Source organism: Syngnathus scovelli, chromosome 17 (genome assembly GCF_024217435.2).
Source record: "Syngnathus scovelli strain Florida chromosome 17, RoL_Ssco_1.2, whole genome shotgun sequence".
NCBI classification, from domain to species: Eukaryota; Metazoa; Chordata; class Actinopteri; order Syngnathiformes; family Syngnathidae; genus Syngnathus; species Syngnathus scovelli.
Window position 1 is genome coordinate 7,308,509 of NC_090863.1, and position 19,992 is coordinate 7,328,500.

At 42.9% G+C, this 19,992-nt stretch overlaps 1 protein-coding gene across 6 annotated transcripts in view; it reads left to right on the plus strand.

Moving 5' to 3' along the window:
* Positions 1 to 19,992, plus strand: part of LOC125985351 (piezo-type mechanosensitive ion channel component 2) — a 33,832-nt gene that overhangs the window by 142 nt on the left and 13,698 nt on the right. The window contains exons 2-22 of one of the 6 annotated variants that reach the window (XM_049748108.2): positions 38 to 437; positions 5,674 to 5,769; positions 7,347 to 7,472; positions 9,469 to 9,511; positions 10,967 to 11,129; positions 11,238 to 11,514; positions 11,586 to 11,799; positions 12,697 to 12,871; positions 13,770 to 13,889; positions 14,153 to 14,188; positions 14,554 to 14,674; positions 14,743 to 14,930; positions 15,044 to 15,274; positions 15,388 to 15,508; positions 15,571 to 15,764; positions 16,165 to 16,292; positions 16,360 to 16,533; positions 18,262 to 18,512; positions 19,103 to 19,263; positions 19,486 to 19,662; positions 19,734 to 19,856. In XM_049748108.2, the coding sequence (XP_049604065.1) occupies positions 374 to 437; positions 5,674 to 5,769; positions 7,347 to 7,472; positions 9,469 to 9,511; positions 10,967 to 11,129; positions 11,238 to 11,514; positions 11,586 to 11,799; positions 12,697 to 12,871; positions 13,770 to 13,889; positions 14,153 to 14,188; positions 14,554 to 14,674; positions 14,743 to 14,930; positions 15,044 to 15,274; positions 15,388 to 15,508; positions 15,571 to 15,764; positions 16,165 to 16,292; positions 16,360 to 16,533; positions 18,262 to 18,512; positions 19,103 to 19,263; positions 19,486 to 19,662; positions 19,734 to 19,856 (3,183 nt within the window). In that variant the 5' untranslated portion in view covers positions 38 to 373. Of the gene's footprint in view, positions 1 to 37; positions 438 to 5,673; positions 5,770 to 7,346; positions 7,473 to 9,468; positions 9,512 to 10,966; positions 11,130 to 11,237; positions 11,515 to 11,585; positions 11,800 to 12,696; positions 12,872 to 13,769; positions 13,890 to 14,152; positions 14,189 to 14,553; positions 14,675 to 14,742; positions 14,931 to 15,043; positions 15,275 to 15,387; positions 15,509 to 15,570; positions 15,765 to 16,164; positions 16,293 to 16,359; positions 16,534 to 18,261; positions 18,513 to 19,102; positions 19,264 to 19,485; positions 19,663 to 19,733; positions 19,857 to 19,992 lie in introns of those variants that run through there. The other 5 variants (XM_049748109.2, XM_049748110.2, XM_049748111.2 and 2 more) reach the window with 5 other exon arrangements.

The window sequence follows — 19,992 nt, forward strand, 5'->3', positions numbered from 1 at the left end:
CTATTTTTCAACTTAACTACCTGTTGTTTCTTTTCAGCAACAGTTTCTTTCAGCAACGCGACCGGTGACCATTTGAGTGGCGAACATGACTTGAACGCAACAAAAGTCTCTTTTGGCTATGAGCTGCCGGGTGTGGATGGTGATGATGAAGCCTGGAAGTGGGCTCCTCTCGCCACCTTGGACAAGCCGCCGCTCAGGTGTCTCGTTCAGCCACAGCGGACTGGTTGGGAGGCGTGTACACCCGTGACAGCCAGGATTTGAGACACTTTTTTGGGAAGGGGATGAGACGGAGACTCTAACGACCGAGGAAGAGAGAGAGAGAGAAAAGAGAGAAGAGAGAGAGTTTCTTGGAGCTGCCAAAGAGGCGCGCGCCATGGCCTCGGAGGTGGTGTGCGGGCTGGTCTTCAGGCTGCTGTTGCCTGCCTGCCTCGCAGCCGGTGAGTTTTTAATTTAAATTTCGAATATATCGCGTTTCCATTTCGGACTGGAGATGAGTGACGGATTACGTCACCCTTGTTTACCCCACTCCTAAACACTTAGCTACTTGCACGTAATTTACAACGTAAACAAATAATTTCAATTTGCCCTACTTTCATTGAAGGCAGCATTTAAACTCCAGTAAAACACAAACGGTGCCTTCAGGGCAGTTGTTGAAAATAACTTTTACCCTGACGAATTAACTTCATTCCTATCAATATCAAAAGAGAACTGGACAATTTGCTTAAAGATAACCTGTCAACTACTAAAAGCATTGGATTTGGGGCTTTTTGTGGGGAAATTACTTTTATCTTAACCACATAACCATGGTTGTATTGACTTCTAAGTTATAATAAGAGAATTAGCATTGACCCTGGATTATATGAAGGCAACTTTTTAACTAAGGCACAATTTTTCCTCTAAAGGTCATTTTCTAAAGAAACCTTGATAGAAATTTCAGCCCCATTCAGTTTCACAAAACGTTATGTATCCGCCTCGGCTAATGGAAGGTGCAGAGAGCAATACAGGTAAATTATTAAATGTGAAATAAATAAAAAAAAATCAAGTCAATGTAAAAACAAAAGTGATGCTCTCCGTCTTCTGCCTTCAACATTTCAAATCTTCCTTAAAAGTTTTGTTTGGTTTCAAACTAAATTACCTTGAGTGTAACCACTTCACTTACATTAATGAAAAACAAAAGTGACATTTTCCCCCAGCTGCCTTGAAGGCAACATTTAATCAAAGTGGCATAATTCACCTCAAGGCTCCAAAGTACTTTTAGCCACTTATATTGATTCATCTGATTGGAAAATGAAAGGTGACATTTACCCCAGCTGCCTCAATGAAGTACCAACCAAATGCCTTCTACAGACATGAATGTCAACATTATTATTGTAATAATTTCTAATATAAATCTACAACTCACCTCAGATAAATGTGATTGCACTGTGGTCATGTGAATGTGCTGCATAATGAATCTTGCCTTCAAGACACATGGTGAAAATGGCCTTTTACACTTTATTTACGTCACCATGAGTGAATTTAAACATTAAAAATGACAACTGCACAGAAGCCTGTTGGTTTTAAACACTATCCATCCAAAATGGGTGTTGTACCTTCAACCCAGTTGCAGTCACAATATTTATGGTAAGTTAAATTCGCCACTTTAAGGAGTAATGTCACCGTCGGGGTTGTTTGGGGAAAAGGACCTTTGCTACTTTTTGACATGGAAGTGCCAGCCATTATAAATAAATAAAGCACCTAAGGTCAGGCCCTAAATCTGTCAGCAGTGCTAGACCTAAATTCCCTTAAATGATACGTGGATTGATGCGTGTTTATTCACGTCATCATTCACCTTGCGTGACTATAAATACAAAATTCTCCACAATCTGGATGATTCATTCATAAACAAGCTTTTATTGCACTTGTATTTAGCTCGTATTACAGGCAATTTATGGATGTTGGAGTTAGAATAAAAGAAATGAAAATGTGCATAGTTTTTCATTCAAATGTTTTCCCCCCATTATTTATGTATTTTGTAATGTATGTTCATTTTTAACACATTCAATATTTTATGGTTAACTCCTGCATAGTAACAGAAAAAGAAAGCAAAACTGCTCTGCTTTTCCATGTATAAATATGACATTTTCTTTCAATTTTTAGATATATTTTTTTGACTTTTATAAAATTCCTTTTTAGTGCATTTTATTATCTAGTGCACAACAATAGCTGTGCATTTCCATGCAATTTAGATCAAGACAGGAAGATGTTTGCGGAGGCCATTTATAAATATCAGCCATTTCCTATATTTAACTTTTCTCCGGGCACTCCGGTTTCCTCCCACATCCCAAAAACATGCTTGGTAGGCCGATTGGTCACTCCAAATTGTCCCTAGGTGTGAGTGCGAGTGCGAATGGTTGTTTGTCTCTGTGTGCCCTGCGATTGGCTGGCAACCGGTTCAGGGTGTCCCCCGCCTACTGCCCGATGACGGCTGGGATAGGCTCCAGCACGCCCGCGACCCCCGTGGGGACTAAGCGGTTCAGAAAATGGATGGATGGATGGAACTTTTTTATAAAAATAATAAACAGAACACTGCTAATTAAGTACAAATTAGCGCAACTTTATATGCTCACTAATTTGGATTCACCTGTTTTGTTTGACATCTTTGGCATATTGAACCATTTCTAGGCATAAATGTTTCAAGTTGAACTTGGTGACTTGTTGTTCATTGAGTGGTTCATTAGAGGTGCGGTCATGTCCTGGCCTCAATGAAGTGGTGTTTACTTTTGGGTGTTTAAGCAGCCATTTTGTGGTCAGGCCACAAATGCGCAAGGAGTCACTAAGGTCCGAGCCCATCTTTTTTTTTTTTTAAGCGTGCCGTAATGCACAAGCATCACCGACTGCATCGTTATTTCCAGAAGCCATTGCGAGGTCATGCATGGGCTCCATTAATTGGTGGAAAGCCGTTTTAACATCATGAATTATTAATGCGGATTGCCAATGAGAGAATTGACTTGCCTTTTATCGTAAGCATACCTTTTTAATAATTGATGTCTTTTTGGGAGTGCAAAATGAGCACTCCTGTCCGTCGTCACCGACAGGAAGCGGGGAGGAGGGAAATGTAAAGTGGAACGTATGGGATAATGCTCGGCGGCGGCAGACTGCGATGATGGCGAAGATGTCATCGGGCAAGGGCTGTCGAGGGTCACGCCTTGATGAAAATGTCCGCCGATAATCGAAGTAGTAATAACCCCAACCTGTAACCCCAACTCTAACACTTTGCTGAGTTTTCTTACCACCACCCAACTCGCCTGTTTCAGGCCAACATGAACAAAATGGACGGCTTATGAGATAATACAGCGGGCATGGGAGGATAGGTCAATGTGACAATGGGAGCTTCATTTTAGGATAAACATGATGTATATAAGATATATGTATTTGTTACATTCATCTTTGATTTGAGATTTTTTTTTTTTTATGAAATCACAAAACTTGTCTGAATGAAAAGAATGAAATTATGAGAGAGAAACAAATGGAATGACCTCTCAGTGTTTAGTGCGTTTGCAGCCAAGTGATAAAAAAGACCAAAGTCGGAGTGACGACGGACCGCTTTTTGTTTCTGGGATTCAAACACCTGCCGCTTCCTTCCCATCCGCCACCACATATGCATCCTCGCCACTGTCGCTCGCGTTACGTAGTTGCTGTTTTTAACCCTCCTACCTCCCTGATGGCCATCTAGCATCACCTCTTTTGAAAACCCACAGCCGTAGAGTCCTTATGTACACAACACGTACAAGACCCAAAGAACACCCACCACAGCTGTGTAGTACAGTTTTTTTGGGGTTTTTTTTTTGGACTGGAGCACAAGCCTGGCAAAGCCAAGCTCCTGGGTGCTGTTTCTCAAAAATCAACAAATAACAGAGCATCGCCGTGTAGTTGGATCTTGATCGTAAGAGAGACTGTTTTGTCGTGTTTTTGCGACTGATAAGGGACTAGTTGCATTAGCCACATTAGCATGACTCTGAAACTTGACATGAAAAGAAATTGGACATTTTCTTTACAATGTTTATCTCTAAGACACACTTATTGACCTTTTGTGACCACTTTCCATTAGCCACATTAGCATGACTTGCAAACTTAATTATTTAAGCAGAACAAACAACAAAAACATGACTCACATTTGTTGTTAAAGTTTATTAATGGTGAAACTAACTCATTAGTAACTGCTAGCAACTAAAATTAGCATGGCTTACAAACTTTTTTGTTTGAAATAAGACAAATAAAAGCATTACTGTTTGTTGTTCAAATCTATTAAGCGCAAACTTGCACGATACTACTTAATATTCAACATTGCTAGCTAGTTTGCATGTTGGCATTCGCCACATTAGCTTGACAAACAACAAAATCTTGGTCTTTTTCCTCCAATGATCATCTTATGTGTGTGTTTTTAAGTCTATTCAAGGCATATTTAAAGTTAAAATTTGCACAGAAGTGACTTGATACTCTTCTGGTTTAAAAAAAAAAAAAGTTCTTCTGCCGGTTAAGAATTCCTCACTTATCGCTCGAGGTGCTACGCTGCGCCTCCTTAACATCCGTTTATATTTCTGGCCCCAAACTCTGCCTTCTTTGTGGTTTTGTGGCAGCTTTTGCGGCTTTTTGAAAGACTAGACGAGACAAAAGTCCGCTTCAACTGTTTTTTTTTTTTTTGCTTCATGTGATATGTGAAAACAAAAGGCGCTTATATTCTTATTTTTTTATGGATCCACAGCGAGTGACTCACCAAAAGCAGACGGGAAGCATAGAGTCAAGCGTCTGCAGATAAATACCTCAAACCACTTGGCTCCTGATATTTATTTTTTAGCAGTTAGTGGGAGGCTTACGTACTGTATAGTCTTAATAATTAGATTAGGCTTTCAGTGTGAGAGCAGTAAGGGGAGCCAAGGCAAATGTTGGCTGAATGGGACCTTTGAGTGTGTAAAGATAAATAAAAGCAGTGTTTTTTTTAGCAGTCCACTCAATTTTTTTAGGCTTGTTAATGATGCGCTTGTTGATTTTCGAGCAGAAAGAAAGAACTTGAGGACTCAACACATACCTCCAGAAAAAAGAAGGAGGGAGGCTTGATACAATAAATTCAAGCAAGGTTTTACAGCTTTTAAAGGAGGAATATGCTTTTATTTCATTGCATAAGTGCATAGAGTAAAACTTAGTGGAACTCTGCTTATAACTTGAAAGTGGCTTGAAAATGGCGACGCTTCACCCAGCCTACCTTGCAAGTCATGGAAGGGCTGTAATTGAAGCGCAAGTTTGCACTTAAGTGTTTGAACATTTTGCACTAAAGTACACGTGTCATTTGTTGTGATGCATCCTCGACTCTCTAAACAGGAAATGGCTTTATTGGCTGAGTAATGCGCTATCTAATGTGTCCATGTTTTTTTTAAACAACACTTTGTACCAATGTTTTCCTCAATACCTGGTAAATGGCAAGAAAAATCAACACCCATGCTAACATTAGCTTAGCAGTTCACGCTCCACTTTCTTGGCATACATAAATGAGAAGAAAATGAATACACATACTGATATTATTTTAGTGATCTACTCCACAGTCTCACTTTCTTGGGATGGCTGTTTTGAACTCGGAAGGAAATAAACACACATGCTAACATTAGCTTAATTACGCTTTGTCTTCTCTGTCCTCAGCTTGTCTCTTCAGGTACAACGTCCTGTCCCTCATCTACCTCATCTACCTCCTGCTTATTCCTCTCTTCCCCGAGCCCACTTGTACCACCATGCAGGGTAAGACCCCCCACAAACCACCTCGGAAACCTATTTACCTCCACCGAGAAAGAATAATACGACGACGTAACACATTTCCATTACACATTGCCGCGTACAGAAACTACCGAGTCCACTTGAACCCTGCAAATCTTCTCCGGTGATTTGGCGCAAAGCAAACACATGTTGATATTGAGACTATTAATGGCAATAACTTTGTGGAGGCTTGACTGAATGATCATTCATCGTAATGCATGTCACTCCCGATGCCATTTAATATTCTTTCAAGTTTAACTCCTTTGAATTCAAAACAACCTCTGAGGTTTATTCGGCGCGGCGGTTTGGACTGCGGTCACCGAGCAGAACACCTCTTACCACAGAAGAAAGCACCCGTGGTTCTCAATAATATATAAAGGCATCTCGGGGCAGTGTCCTGAGCGTCTCCAGCTGAAATAACAATCAGGAAGTCGAGCAGCACTGCCAGAGTGGACCACTTACATGTTCATCAATAGTTAAAGAGACAGGGAAGAGGAATGTTCACTGATCCCATCCCCAAGTTAGAAACACGTCAGGATCGGACTCAACATTAGGTACATTTGCATGATTAATTTTTATTTATTTTTTTAAATCAAAAAGAAATCAGCCATTTTAGGGATATTCTAGTCATTTCCAGAGGAATACTTGACAATGGTGAAATGAGGTTGTCATTTTTGTTAAGCCAGACGATGCCTTCTATTTGGGAAACCGCCCAAAGGTGCTCATGGGATGGTGTCTTAATCATGTTGTAAAAATCAAAACGAGTCAAGATGAGTGTGACTCAACCTTTGTACAAAAATGTGGAAAAATCACCCGCAGCCGAAGCAAAGTTGATCCTTTTTTTTTCGCAGAAAGCGGCGAAACACTCCCCACACATCCTCGTTTACAAGCGCTCTTTTCCAGACTTTGCCGCCTCCTGGGGAATCGTTAGCACAAATTGCTCCGGGTTTGAATACGCTTGCTGATTTGATCAGATCCCACCAGTAGCTTCACCTGGGCCAGGGTGGTGCAAAACTGAATGGTGCAACGTTGAACCTGCTCACACCCAAAAAAAACTGTCGCAGAATCTTCATCAAAGGAGTTGGATTGTTCGACTGTGCAGTCTCCTGGCAACGTTTTCCCCAAATACCTGTCGCTGCGCAATAAAACCGCTTACATGTGCAGTGCAGCTGGGGCAGCTTTCTGGTATTTGAGGGTAACTTTGGGAAGGTCATTAAGTGTGACCACCAACCACTACATAGTCAATGTCTTCACCAGAGGGGGCATTCTAACTAGCACGCCGTGCAACACTTTACGTGTTTTCAACAGTACGTGGTGTTCTAGGTAGGCCCTTGAGAAATTTGAGTACTCCGTCTAAAAAAAAAAAAAAATATGCCTTGGGTACGTGTTTATTTGACGTGCATGGTCAGGAAGACAGTCAAGCCGGCCGAAGCCATGACGATAACCTACTTCAAAATAAAATCTTGGCAAATACGCATGTATTGTATTACATCACTGCCTTGGTTTCTCGACTGTCTAGGGTGGTTTTTGATGGTGACTGAGGTTTTTTGTCGTGCATCCAGGCTACACAGGGCGTCTGCTGCAGTCACTGTGCTTCACCAGTGTGTCCTTCCTGCTCCTGCATATTATTTATCAGATTACGGTCAACAGCCTCCTGGCCGGCAGCTCCATCAGCTCCGACTTCAACTGTAAGTATCGCGCAGAAGTTCACGTTCAGTTCATGTGGTCTTGTTTCACTTATTTGCATCTTAAAGATTGCATTTCTTCTTCCTTTTGCTTTCTTTGCTTTGCAATGCATATTCTGTCTCTGTTTATGTATTTACGGTACATTGAATCGAAGAAGTTGGCAATCATTTATTTATGAATAACAGACTTGACCTAACATCTGTGCTTGGACAATCCCACAACTCCTAACGCATTCCACTCGCAGCAGTGATTGATGCTGAGACCTACCGTGTTGAAATTGTTGAAGAGCAAAAAAAGTGCTTCTTCCCTCACAGAATTGACTTAATGAAAATGTTCAGTCATTTGCCAGGAAGGCAGAAAACTCCATTAAGAGATTATCTTGTGAAATGAAGTTACATACTCAGCGTAATTAAGAAATGTCGCTCGGCGTTCACAGAAAATGAACACTCGACGCAACACTTCTGTTTTGTATGTATCACACTCGTTCTCATGAATAAACACAACTCAGTGACGGAAATCGTCGTGTTAGATTCATTAATGAGGATATTGAGGGCTTACAGGTTCACCTTTTCACCATTTAAAAAACATTTATTTACAACTGCAGAGAATACCAAGTGTTTATCATCTTCGGGTAATAATATTTATTTGTTTTTTTATGTATTATTCTAGTTTACTTGTATAAGACAACTTAATTTTTTGCGTTTTATTTTTTTATGTGTAAAGTATTATGCTGTATTATGGCTTCTGGCATCACTATTGCACATCATTTATTTTTATGTATGTGGTATTTCGCAAGTGGTGTGTTCAGTCAACCGAAGGGTGTGGTGTGCGGCAGGAAAATGACGTGAAAACGTGACGGTTTGGACATGATAAGACGCCCCCGCCTTCCCCCTCCTCCTCCTCCTCCATTTCGTCAGCTCCACCCATGTCTTTGACAGTTCACAGCACAGAAAGCCCCAAACTCTTTGTAAATGCTCACTCACACACACACACGCCGTGTTGAGTCAGCACAGAGGAATGGCGGATGACTCTGAAGGAAAAGGCGGTGACCAGTGGACGAACGGCGGGGACAGCTGGAGCCCTGCAGCGTATCTCTGCCATACTCCCCTTCAAGGCGGTCGACGTCTTTAAGAGGAAATACGGGAAAAATTCTCGAAAGGGGCAGACAGAGGCGGGAGGTTGGTAAGGGGAACCACCTCAGTGCGAAGGAAGACTCCTTGTTTACGCCAACGCCAGAAGGAAAAGGGTGTCAAGGGGTTGAATACCAGATTTACAAAGGTCAGATAAGGGAGGCATTGACTGGAAATGCAGGAAACGATCCCCAAAGCGGAGAAATGCACCCAACATGACACTTTTTCTTCCCCTTTATATTTAATGATCTTTACAACCTGTACTACAGCATAGAAACTGTCCCATACAACGACTATATTGTCTAATTGACCATTTTATGTAGCATATGTACATCATATTTAATATATGCACCAATCCAAATGAGGTGATCATTCATTTATTCATTGCTTCCCGATCAGTTCAAGTCTATCTGCGACCGCATATTTATAAAATTCACACCCTGATTGGGAATCAGCGGTTTACAGGACTAATGTGCTTTGTGGCGTTGCATTATGTATCATCTCCACTAACTTGTGGTTCTCTCCCTCAGTGCCTTATTAAACAGCCCCCAAGGTGTTAAAAATACGAGGGACAGTAGCGTCCAGCAAAGTTGCGCCTGTTTGTCTGAGCGTTCTCAATAGGTGGAAACGGACCCCCACTGCCCCGCAGTGACGTTCAGGAACACTTGAAGTACTCGGAAGGAAAGATGGCATTCTTCTTCCCTTGAGATTTAGTGTAGGAGCTGTATTGAAGTCAAAGAACGGAATCTTTTCTTATGCTTGTAGTTTGCGTACTGCTGATAATGATTTGTAAGATGTTGTGGAATTGCTATTAGCATGTAGGAAATACTCGTAAACATGCTCACTAAACATTTTCTTTCCATACCAGGTTCTGCGTGGGAAAAATCCATCAGACAAATTGGATTTGAAAGGTAAGCATAAGTCCGACCGCAAATGTACATGTCAGTTAATAACATTATTGTACTTTGCTGAAGACCGTAAGTGTTTAAGTGTTGGCATTTTTTTCTGTAGTTTAGCGTATGAAGGGTGTGCTAGCTTTAGCTCTCACTTGAGCAATCCCATTCTCAGGAACAGACAGATTGACTCATGTTTTGGTGGAGGGCCGAGTCAGCAACAAGCAAATTCTCCTTACGCAAATTGAGTGGGCCAAAGGTCTTGGACGTTGAAGAATAGCCCTTAAAATTCTGATAGCCCCACCCCCGAGGTCGTTTTTTGACGTAACAATGACAGAGGAAAAATGAAGGGTGGGAAAAGGGCCTCTTTTCCAGGCAGTGTAACAACCTGACAATGACGGTAAAGAGCACTTTGGTGTCCCTCTGTGGCCTCCTGATGAAAACGAAACCCAGTTAGGCTGCCGCCATGTCTGCCCGCTTATGCGCACTGATCCCGTTAGTTGCGGCTTCCTACGTACGTACGGGAATGTCAAAAGTTGCCCCATTCAACGTGATCTGATGGATGTTTGAGGATAGGAGATTTAGCGCTTCTATTGATGGTGCACAATGAGAGATGAGAGTAGTGGTCGTTAAATTTAACGGCTGCTTCGTCCTACATTCTAATAACGTACATGCTAGTGTCTTTAGTTTTTATCTTTATTTTTAGTATAATGTAGTCATTTGTACTTCATTTAACGGTTTTCTGCTTTCCCAGATGAATAAATGTATTTATGACAAACTACATTGAGTCATACGTCTAATTAAAGGTCTCGATGTGAGGTTTTTCCATTATATAATTTAGTGGGTGATATAATCTTATACTCGCTAACTGAAAAAGTCTCACATTTTGAGCGATGATTAGTATGTTCTGTTTATTGTCAACAGTTTCATTAGAATCAGAATTGCATTTGCCGTAAAACAGATGTAGGAACAATAGCTTGGATGATAAAAAGCCTGCAATAAGAGTTTGGGGGAAAGCTGTTAGTCATTTTAGGACAATCGTGACGCCTCGTAAACATCGTCCTTAAGTGGCACCCCTAAATCACGGCAAGTCACGCCAAGCTCGCTACTAGTGTAGCTGCCGCTTTTAGCTTCTCGTTTTGGTAGTTGCACAGACACACACACTCACATTTTGATTAAATAAAAAAAAAAAAAAAGTCTGTTTATGATTATATATGGTGCTGGATTTGCACCAGGTATCCCATCCCCCCCCCCCCCCCCCCCCCCCCCTGTCACTTGTTTACAACAGTGCATTTAAAACAGTTGGAATTATTTAATTATTTGGTTTTAGTGCATATAAAACCTCAGCACACATTAAAATAACACTTGAATGAACGGAAACAATCCCCATGTGAAGAGCCATTGTTTCCTCACTGATGTGATGCGTTCAAGTGTAACAGGATTGTGTCCCTTTTTTTTGTTTTGTGTTCTCAGCGTGATAGGTGCCGACGCGGGAAACGGCATCCGAATATTCGTACCGGACATCGGCATGTGCATGGTGGGGGGGGCCATCTGGTTTTTGTGTCGCAGTCTGGTACAGAAGAGGCCGCCTGAGGACATGGCTCAGGATAATGCCCACTTCCAAGCTGAGGAACAAGTGCGATCTTCTTGTTTTACTGCTCAGTCACCTTTCTACGCTTTGGAAACTTCTTTTTCCACTTGTATGAAAACCACAAACGCTTAAGTCCATTATTGTCACTTAAAGGAAGAAGACGAGAAGCTGAGCCTGGAAGACCACATCCTGCTGGAGGAGGACTCAGACGGTGGCTACGAGGCTGAGGAAGATGAGGAAGATGAGGTTGAGGGAGAAGGTGAGGTGGCGGAGGAGGAGGAGGAAGAAGAAGAAGAAGAAGCCAAGGAGAGCGTCAAGATGAAGATCCTGCGGCTGGTGGGAAAGGTGGCATCCAAAGTCAAGGATGTCATTGGAAACCTGATCACCACGGCAGGGAAGGTGGTGGTGACCATCTTGTTGGGGACCACAGGTGAGGTCTCATCAACCCAGCGAAGCCACTAGCCGGAATCCACCAATTTGTTCACGTTTTTTTGGTTCCAGGGATGATGCTTCCTTCCCTCACCTCGGCCGTCTACTTCTTCATCTTCCTATTCCTGTGCACCTGGTGGTCTCTGCGCCGCACTTTTGACACGCTAATGTTCAGCTGCATGTGCGTGCTGATGGCCATCTTCAGTGCCGGCCATCTGGTGGTTCTCTACCTCTACCAGTTCCAGTTTTTCCAGGAGTCAGTCGCGCCAGACGACGGCTTCATCAGGTCAGGTCCTCCGTTTGAGGTGCCGAACATGGTCATTTAGGATCCATCCATCCATCCATCCATCCATCCATCCATCCATCCATCCATCCATCCATCCATCCATCCATCCATCCATCCATCCATCCATCCATCCATCCATCCATCCATCCATCCATCCATCCATCCATCCATCCATCCATCCATCCATCCATCCATCCATCCATCCATCCATCCATCCATCCATCCATCCATCCATCCATCCATCCATCCATCCATCCATCCATCCATCCATCCATCCATCCATCCATCCATCCATCCATCCATCCATCCATCCATCCATAACACAACCCAACTATTTGTATAGAAACTATTAAAAAGTACATTTCCCATAGCAAAGTTTGTTGATTCATCACAAAACACCCAGAGGGAATCTAGCTTCCTAATGCACGAGTGCTTTTTAAGCCTATTACACACCACAATATTTGGGGGGGAGCCTGCAGGAGCTTGTTTAAAGCACAACAAATATTTACTTGTTGTTTGAGAGAGGAAGAAGGCAACAAAACGGCAACAAAAGCAGCTGCAGGCTGGCTGTATTGGACTCAGCCACTCAGTGCACACGCATGGACATCAGCGCTTTTAAGAGCTTCTACTACAAGCACCCTGCTTGTTATATTATGCATGAGGCAGGAGACAACCTGTTGCGCTGCGGTTTGTGTAGTAGCAACCACATGGTTTCACATCTGGACCACACACACACGATTGATTCACTGTCAGTTTATGAATCAAATAGAATCATTGAGAAAATTGCAAAAAATACATACATGTAAAAATTTTATTTAAAATGATATTTTGCACACAAAAAAAAAGCAATTATCAATGGATTAATCAGTCATGCCTGACGTCCAGCCTCTCCTGCAGGTACTTTGGCATGTCACCCATCATTCAGAGTGACTGCAGCCGTACGTGGAAGCTGATGGTGCACCCCAAGAGAAAGTGGCACCATTTTGTCAACCCTGTCATGCTGCTGCTTCTCTATTATACACTGGCCACGCTCATACGCCTCTGGCTGCAGGAGCCTCTTGACCAGCTGACCGTAAGCCCCCACCACACGTACACTATTCATGATAAATATATTGCATATTTTCATAAAATAATTAAAAAATAATAATAATTGAAAGATTAATTTCCATAAACAAATAAATAATAGGAATAAATATTTGTTTGTTACTCAAGAAAAACATGATTAGTAAGTTCAGTCAAGTATTGGCGCAATTTCCATTTATAGGAAGTGAAATGTGGTGTGACACAGGAACCTTTTCGGGAAGTTTGAAAGGAAAGGTTCCACTATAATGCATGACGGTAATAAGGAGTCATTTTGTGAAGTTTACGGCTAAATTCAATGGACAAAAGAATTGGGACAGGTTCTACAGGATGTGAAAGTGACCTCGGACCCATTTTGTTTGTACAAGGTTGCGCTGCTCTGTTCTGTAATGGTGTTATAGATTAATGAGGTTTTTTTTGTGTCCAAGTTCAATACTTGCTTGTCAGCCTTATGGCGCTATATCTATGTATTGATCCGTTTAGTGTGTGTTTGTGTGTGTGTTCACGTTAGAAGATCCTGATAATAAAACGCGGTTAGCACATAAATCCGCACTTGACTGCTGTGTTCAATAATCAGATTGTAATGGACCTTGTGTTCTTTTATGGCTGGTTCATTTTACAATTTCTCGGATAACGTTTTTTTTTTTTTTTTAATTACGGCGAATGAAGTGTAATAAATAAATAAAGGGCTAGACTAATAAAGCAAACCCTTTTTATATTGCCGTAGTTATGGAAGTTTCCGAATTGAATCGCCGTAATGGCACCTAAGGAGAGAGTTTCGGGGGATCCCTGTGTGCAGGCTCTTTTGAAATCTTGCAGAGATTCATGTTTTCCGGCACAAATCCGAGATGAAAGCACTCCATCCTCACTTACTATCTGTGTTGTTTCAGGATGACGAGGAGGAAGACGCGTGCGAGGAAGACGAGCCGCTCGGGAACGGGACAAATACCTCGGCCAACAGGAAGAGGCAGATGTGGTGGGAGTCCAGGCAAGGCACAGACGAGAAAAATGTGCGTTGATCTCATAAACAGTTTCCTGAAGGGATCATTATGATGTTTATCTTTCTTCGGAGTGAGGCTTCGCTATTTAGCAAGTTGAGGCTGCACTCGAGGGTCTTTTTATTGTGTTTGATCCCGCACTCAACAAACGATTCAAAACGGATCATACGTAATATTATCATAATTAGCCGTCTTCATTTATCACAAGCAAATGGGCAAAGCGATTTTAACCGGGCGTGTCTTGTTTGCTCTTTTCTCCCATCTTCTTTCCTTAGTTGCTCTCCACTCAGGATGCCATCAGTGCAACTGAGGTAACAGGGCCAACAAACTTTCTCTTGCTGTATTTGCTTGAATTATTTTGCATTTTTCTTTCTTTTGTAGATCAATTCATTTGCTTTTCTTACTGTACTTTACATTTGCATTGCTTGCTTTTTATTTTTTTATTTTCCTGTTTGGAAAATTGAATTATTTACTTTCATGGACTCTTGACTTACATATTTGACTCACTTACTTTTCATCATTGTATAATTTAGCACATTAGAATATTTGCTTTTATGTGTTATGGGATTATTCGTGAAAAATTGCATAAGGTGTAAAAAGTGAAAAAAAAAAACCTTCCCTTTTCCTGCCGCTTACCTTGTAAATATATGTGTTGTCCTCTTCCCTGACAAATCAGGTCGTGCTAGCTCCCAACGGAACATCCTTTGACTTCACGGTGACTGACAACGGTCCGCGCTATCTGGACCTGTACGCCACTCCTCATTACAAAGGAGACCAGTCCATGGGTGACTCTACAGGTAGATGACCACCGGACCACGTACGGGAGGACTTCGTAGCATTCATCGACTGCATTTCTTCCACATAGCAGCAGAGAAGGAAGACCTATGCGTGTACGAGGTGAGCCTTCCTCCCGAAGACGGGGAATCGCCCTCGGGAGAGGACAAGTCCGGAGGAAGTGAGGACGCCCTGACCAAGCGAGGCGTGGGCGCCATGGTCAAAGTTTTCCACTTCATCATGAAGCAGAGTTACATCTGCGCGCTCATCGCCATGATGGTGAGCTAGTTAATTGTAAACTGAACGTAAAAGGTTTACCACACGTGTTCAAAGTGTGTGTGGGAGATTGAAAAAAAAAAATGGCGTATTTCTTCCGTATGTCCGTCCACTAGGCGTGGAGCATCACATACATCTCGTGGCTTACCTTCGTCTTCCTCATCTGGTCCTGCATCCTGTGGATGGTGCGAGACCGTCGGCGCTACGCCATGTTGTCGTCACCCTTCATGGTGGCCTACGGCAACCTCTTGATCGTCCTGCAATACTTCTTCAGCTTTGAGGGCATCACGCATGTGCCGGGACTCTCCGTGCCCAAAAAGAACCTCTTTCATTCAATTTCCTCCAAGGTTTGTATGTATATTTTTGGAGATACAACCGCTAAGTATCCTGTCAGATAGGAAACGTTAGCGGTTGTCTGGTGCAGGCATACGTAAAGTACATTTTCTCTTGTGTCTCGCAGGTGTTGTGTCTGTTGAGCTTTTGGCTGCTGTTGAGGCAGACCCTCACTGAGAAGTTAGAGAAGCAAAAGGAGGAAGAGGCGGGTCTCCTAGGTGTTCAGGTGGAGGAGCAAAAGATGAAAGGTGATTGGACAGGTGGCGAGTGTACCAATGAAGAGGTGATTGACCTTCTGTGTCTTCCATAGAGGAAGAGAAATCTGAGACTGAGGACGAACAGGATCTCATGCACGTGCTGGGCAACTTGGTGATGGCCCTGCTGGTCAAATACTGGATCTATATCTGTGGCGGCATGTTCTTCTTCGTCAGCTTTGAGGGGAACATCGTCATGTACAAGATCATCTACATGATGATGTTCCTTTCCTGCGTGGTGCTCTACCAGGTTTGTCTACTGGCACCCATTACGTGCATTTTACGACAAATTTATTTTGGACAATAAAATCGCTGTCTCACAAGTAATAAATTCATGAAATGAAACCAAACGACAACCGTTTTAATCATTCTGCAAACAAAATGGCTGCACACTTTTGTCATTATTGCTTCGCTCCTTCCAAATTGCAAATTCAATACCCGCCTAGTCTGGAGGTGCTGACCGTTCTATCGCTGCGTCGTAAAAATTGAGCGCCTCATAATCTAATCAGCCTGAAACCAAAACATTCGAGCTCAGTCCCCCTGAGCGTGTGTGTCATTGAATGCATTGCCACCATTAACGTGTGTGTGTGTGTGTCCATTAAGTAGAAACACCCCGAGGAAAAAAAAACAAAAGACCTTTCCATTCCCAGGTGCACTACGAGTGGTGGCGAAGAATCCTTAAATATTTCTGGATGTCTGTGGTGATGTACACCATGCTGGTTCTCATCGCCGTTTACACCTTCCAGTTCAGATCCGACTCGGCGGAGAACAAAGACAGGTGAGGTCAACTTTGATCCCCTTGGCCTCCTACAATTAAAATCCTTTTTTTTTTTTTCTCTGTGCAGTTTCAAGGATTTGGGCCTGGAGAAGTTTTCAGTGTCCGAGCTATTCACCAGGATCTTCATCCCTACATCCTTCTTGCTAGTGTGCATCCTGCACCTGCACTACTTCCACGATCGCTTCCTGCAACTCACCGACCTGCAAGCAGTGGTGGCCAAAGAAGAGAGCACTATCTATAGGTACATTTCTTGGAGATTATTCCTAGTCCTTCTTTCCACGGGGGAACCTTGAGTGATCTGAGATGGTGTTTTTTTTTTTTTTTTTTTTTATAGTAACTTTAAACTTGATTGTATGGTGTTGGTTAATTCAACTTTATTCATAGAGAGCTTTTTTTGTTGCTTTTTTTTTTCTTCTCTTTGTGTGACTTGCTCTTTCTGCACCGCTGCTCTTCCTCCTCCTCCTCCTCCTCTCACAGCCACGCTAAAGTCAGTGGGCGTGTGTATCTGATCACGAATAGGTGGGTAAGAGGCTCGCTTTCTGTGGCATCCATCAGCATCCTCCCGGTTTGCCCATAAAATCCTCTAGTCTCTCCTTTATCCCTCTCGCCTTGGGTCTTATCTCACCTGTTCCCACAATTCACTCAGATGACTTAACTTGGTGGTGTCTTCAAGTTAGCTGGCAACTAGGAAATATCAAATCGTCCGCAGCGTTTTATTTGACAAAAAAAACCCCGGCATGTATCAAATGTCCGATATCCCAATTTGATGGAATGAACCATTATTTTTTGACTTGCTCCTACTTGGCATCTTCCAACCTGTCTCTCCTTCCCTTCTTTTTGACCTGACATGTCTTTTCAACAATTTACCAGCCCTCGTAAGCACCCGGCCTGGAATAGCACAACTCACGAGTGATTTGGGCTACTTGACTGAGAAGAATTTTTTTCAAATTTGGTGTCTTCCATTGTGCTTGTAGCCCCCATGAAACATTCATCCATGCCCTTGAAATAGCACTTCTTTCTTTTTATCGTCACTATTTTTAGAGCTATATCTAGGTGATGCATGGACATAAAATGACTTGAACAAAAAGCCTGAACCCTCCCAGAAGCACCTAAGCACATCTGCATTATTCTATGCGTACATGCTGTTCTCAATTTCTCTCTCCTCACTCTCTGTGACTTTTATTGTCCTGAGCAGCATCAAGCAAAAAATAAGTCAACAACAAAAGTAAGTGTGAGCATCCTCATACGTAATCATATTAGCGCAGTTGCTTGTGACTGACATGCAGCCGATCCCCCCCAAACTTTCGCTTCTGAACAAGCGTAAATCCAAAAATCAAGTCGGATTTTTGTTAAAAAAAAAAAAAAAAAAAGCTGCGAGAATTTTGCACCCTTCTGCCTGTTGCAATGTCGCTTCACTTCCTTCAATAAGGAGCGAATGATTGCCCGAGGAGAATCAGTTTGAGTATCTGTCTTGTGTTTATGGGCTCTTAAGGACAAAACTGGCAGTTTGACGAGTGCAGTAAATCGCAATTCGGAGCATGTCTGCAGATAATTGAACTGTTGAAACTGTGATGGTGCTCTATGAAGATGCTGATTAATGCACATCCGTTCGGTGTAAATATTTATTATTAGCTGTCCTCGGGCAAGCGTTTATGATCCATGACGTTCATAAAATGAAAGAAAAAGAAGATTTTTTTCACCGAGAGTCAGTTCTTTGTGCTGTGAGTTTGTGTGAACCATTTAAACTATTAATCAAAATGTTAAAATATATGGTTAGTTTTGTGCATTTGGTCCCCTTAAGAAAAAAAAAAGTGCAAAAGTGTTTTTAGACTTTATTCCCTAGAATGAATCCATCAAAATGAATATGAACTTCCAAACTCACACAGCCATAGAAGATCCTCATAGGTGCATAACGTAATGTGGCTAATATTCTTCCATGTATATAATAATAATAATCACCATCCACTAGGCTGGTTCACCCGGAAGGCAGCCTGGCTGACCTCACTATGCTCAGCGCCAGCTCCGCTGAGGCCTCGCTGTCCCGGAGCAAGGAGGAAGAGCCGGGGGAGCAGACTCTGGTAGTAGTGAAGGACGACTCTATGTCTTCGGCGGGTGATACCAAGCCAGGCGGCCTCTCCGACGCCAGGCAGTCCAGCACCGACGACAGCCAGCGCTTCAGCACGGCCACCGAGACCCAATCCAGCACTGAGCAGAGTTCCGGTATGCCTCAAATGGAAAAAAAAAAAAAATGACTTGATGCAGTTGTTTAAGATATTATTATTTTGACAAAAGTAGTGACTCTGGTTGTTACAGGCCGCTTGAAGTGGCTTCTGATAATTCATACCGTCCAGGTCCAAGTTGCTCTAAACACAACACAGGAGGGGAGAGTCCCGCCAGGCGTCCTTCCAGCCCCGTTACGTTTCTGAAAACTTGTGAATAATTCATTCATTTGTTTTGAACAAGTTTGCGAGGGAGGAATATCCCGCCTGAAAGATTTACGCAACTCCCACGAACCAAAGTGCACCCGTTAATCACCGCTCCCAAAGCGGCGTGGTTCGGCCAGTGCGCATTTTTCTGTCTGGGCCAGATTTATGTGGCGTTTTCAAATTTGACACCGTGCATAGCTCAAGCACTCACTTCGCTTTGTTAGGTACTTTTTTACTCCAAGCAAAGATCCTGATTGTATTTCCAATGGAATTTCATATAAGCGACGCTAATATAATCTTTACTACTGCAAAGGAGGGTCCAACCGAAAGTACAACGTTAGCAAAAGAGCCAGGGTAACACTTTTATGTCACTATTGTTTCCAGATCTGAGGAGCAAGTGGCACTTGGTCGTGGACCGGCTGACGGTGCTCTTCCTCAAGTTCCTCGAGTACTTCCATAAACTGCAGATGTTCATCTGGTGGCTGCTAGAGATCCACATCATTAAGATTGTCTCCTGCTACGTGGTGCTGGTCTCCATCTGGGAGGTAACGCAGATCCAAAAGTATTCCACGTCATGCCTTGTTGTGGGCCGCTACTACAAATGAAATGCTAACGAGCTAGAAGTTTGTATGCTAAATTACGTATAACCCGATAGCCACCTGATCTTAAAAAGGCTCAAAATAGTTGATATATTGACCTGTCGTCAGCTCCAATTTCAAATGAGACATGCTAATAGTTGCTACGCTAACAATGTGTCCGCCACCCAGGTATCGTTGCTCAACTACGTGTTCCTGGCATCGTGGGCCTTTGCGTTGCCCTACAGCCAGTATCGGCCTCTGGCGTCCCGCGTGTGCAGCGTCTGGACGTGCGTCATCATCGTGTGCAAGATGTTGTACCAGCTCGAATCCATCAAGCCGAAAACGTACTCCAAGATCTGCTCCATGGTGAGACATTGTCGTAATGATATGTATCAAGGCGGCGTCGAAGGAGCCTGAGAATGTGTTCCTTGCCACAGCCGGCAGCCTACACCCCTGAGCAACAGACGATGATGAGGGACTCTCTGCTCTACAAAGGTCAGGTGGATCCTGCTAACTGGGTGGGCCTGCAAAAGAGCGACGACTTGCTGGGCTACATCAGGGTGAGTCCAGACCACAATCGCTCCGGGCAAATGTAATGCGTTCGGTCGTCTCGTACATTCCTAGTGTGGTGGAAATGGTTTTGCTCTACAGGGGTCTCGTAGCGAAATGACAAAGGACTTTGTATACTGGTGTTTT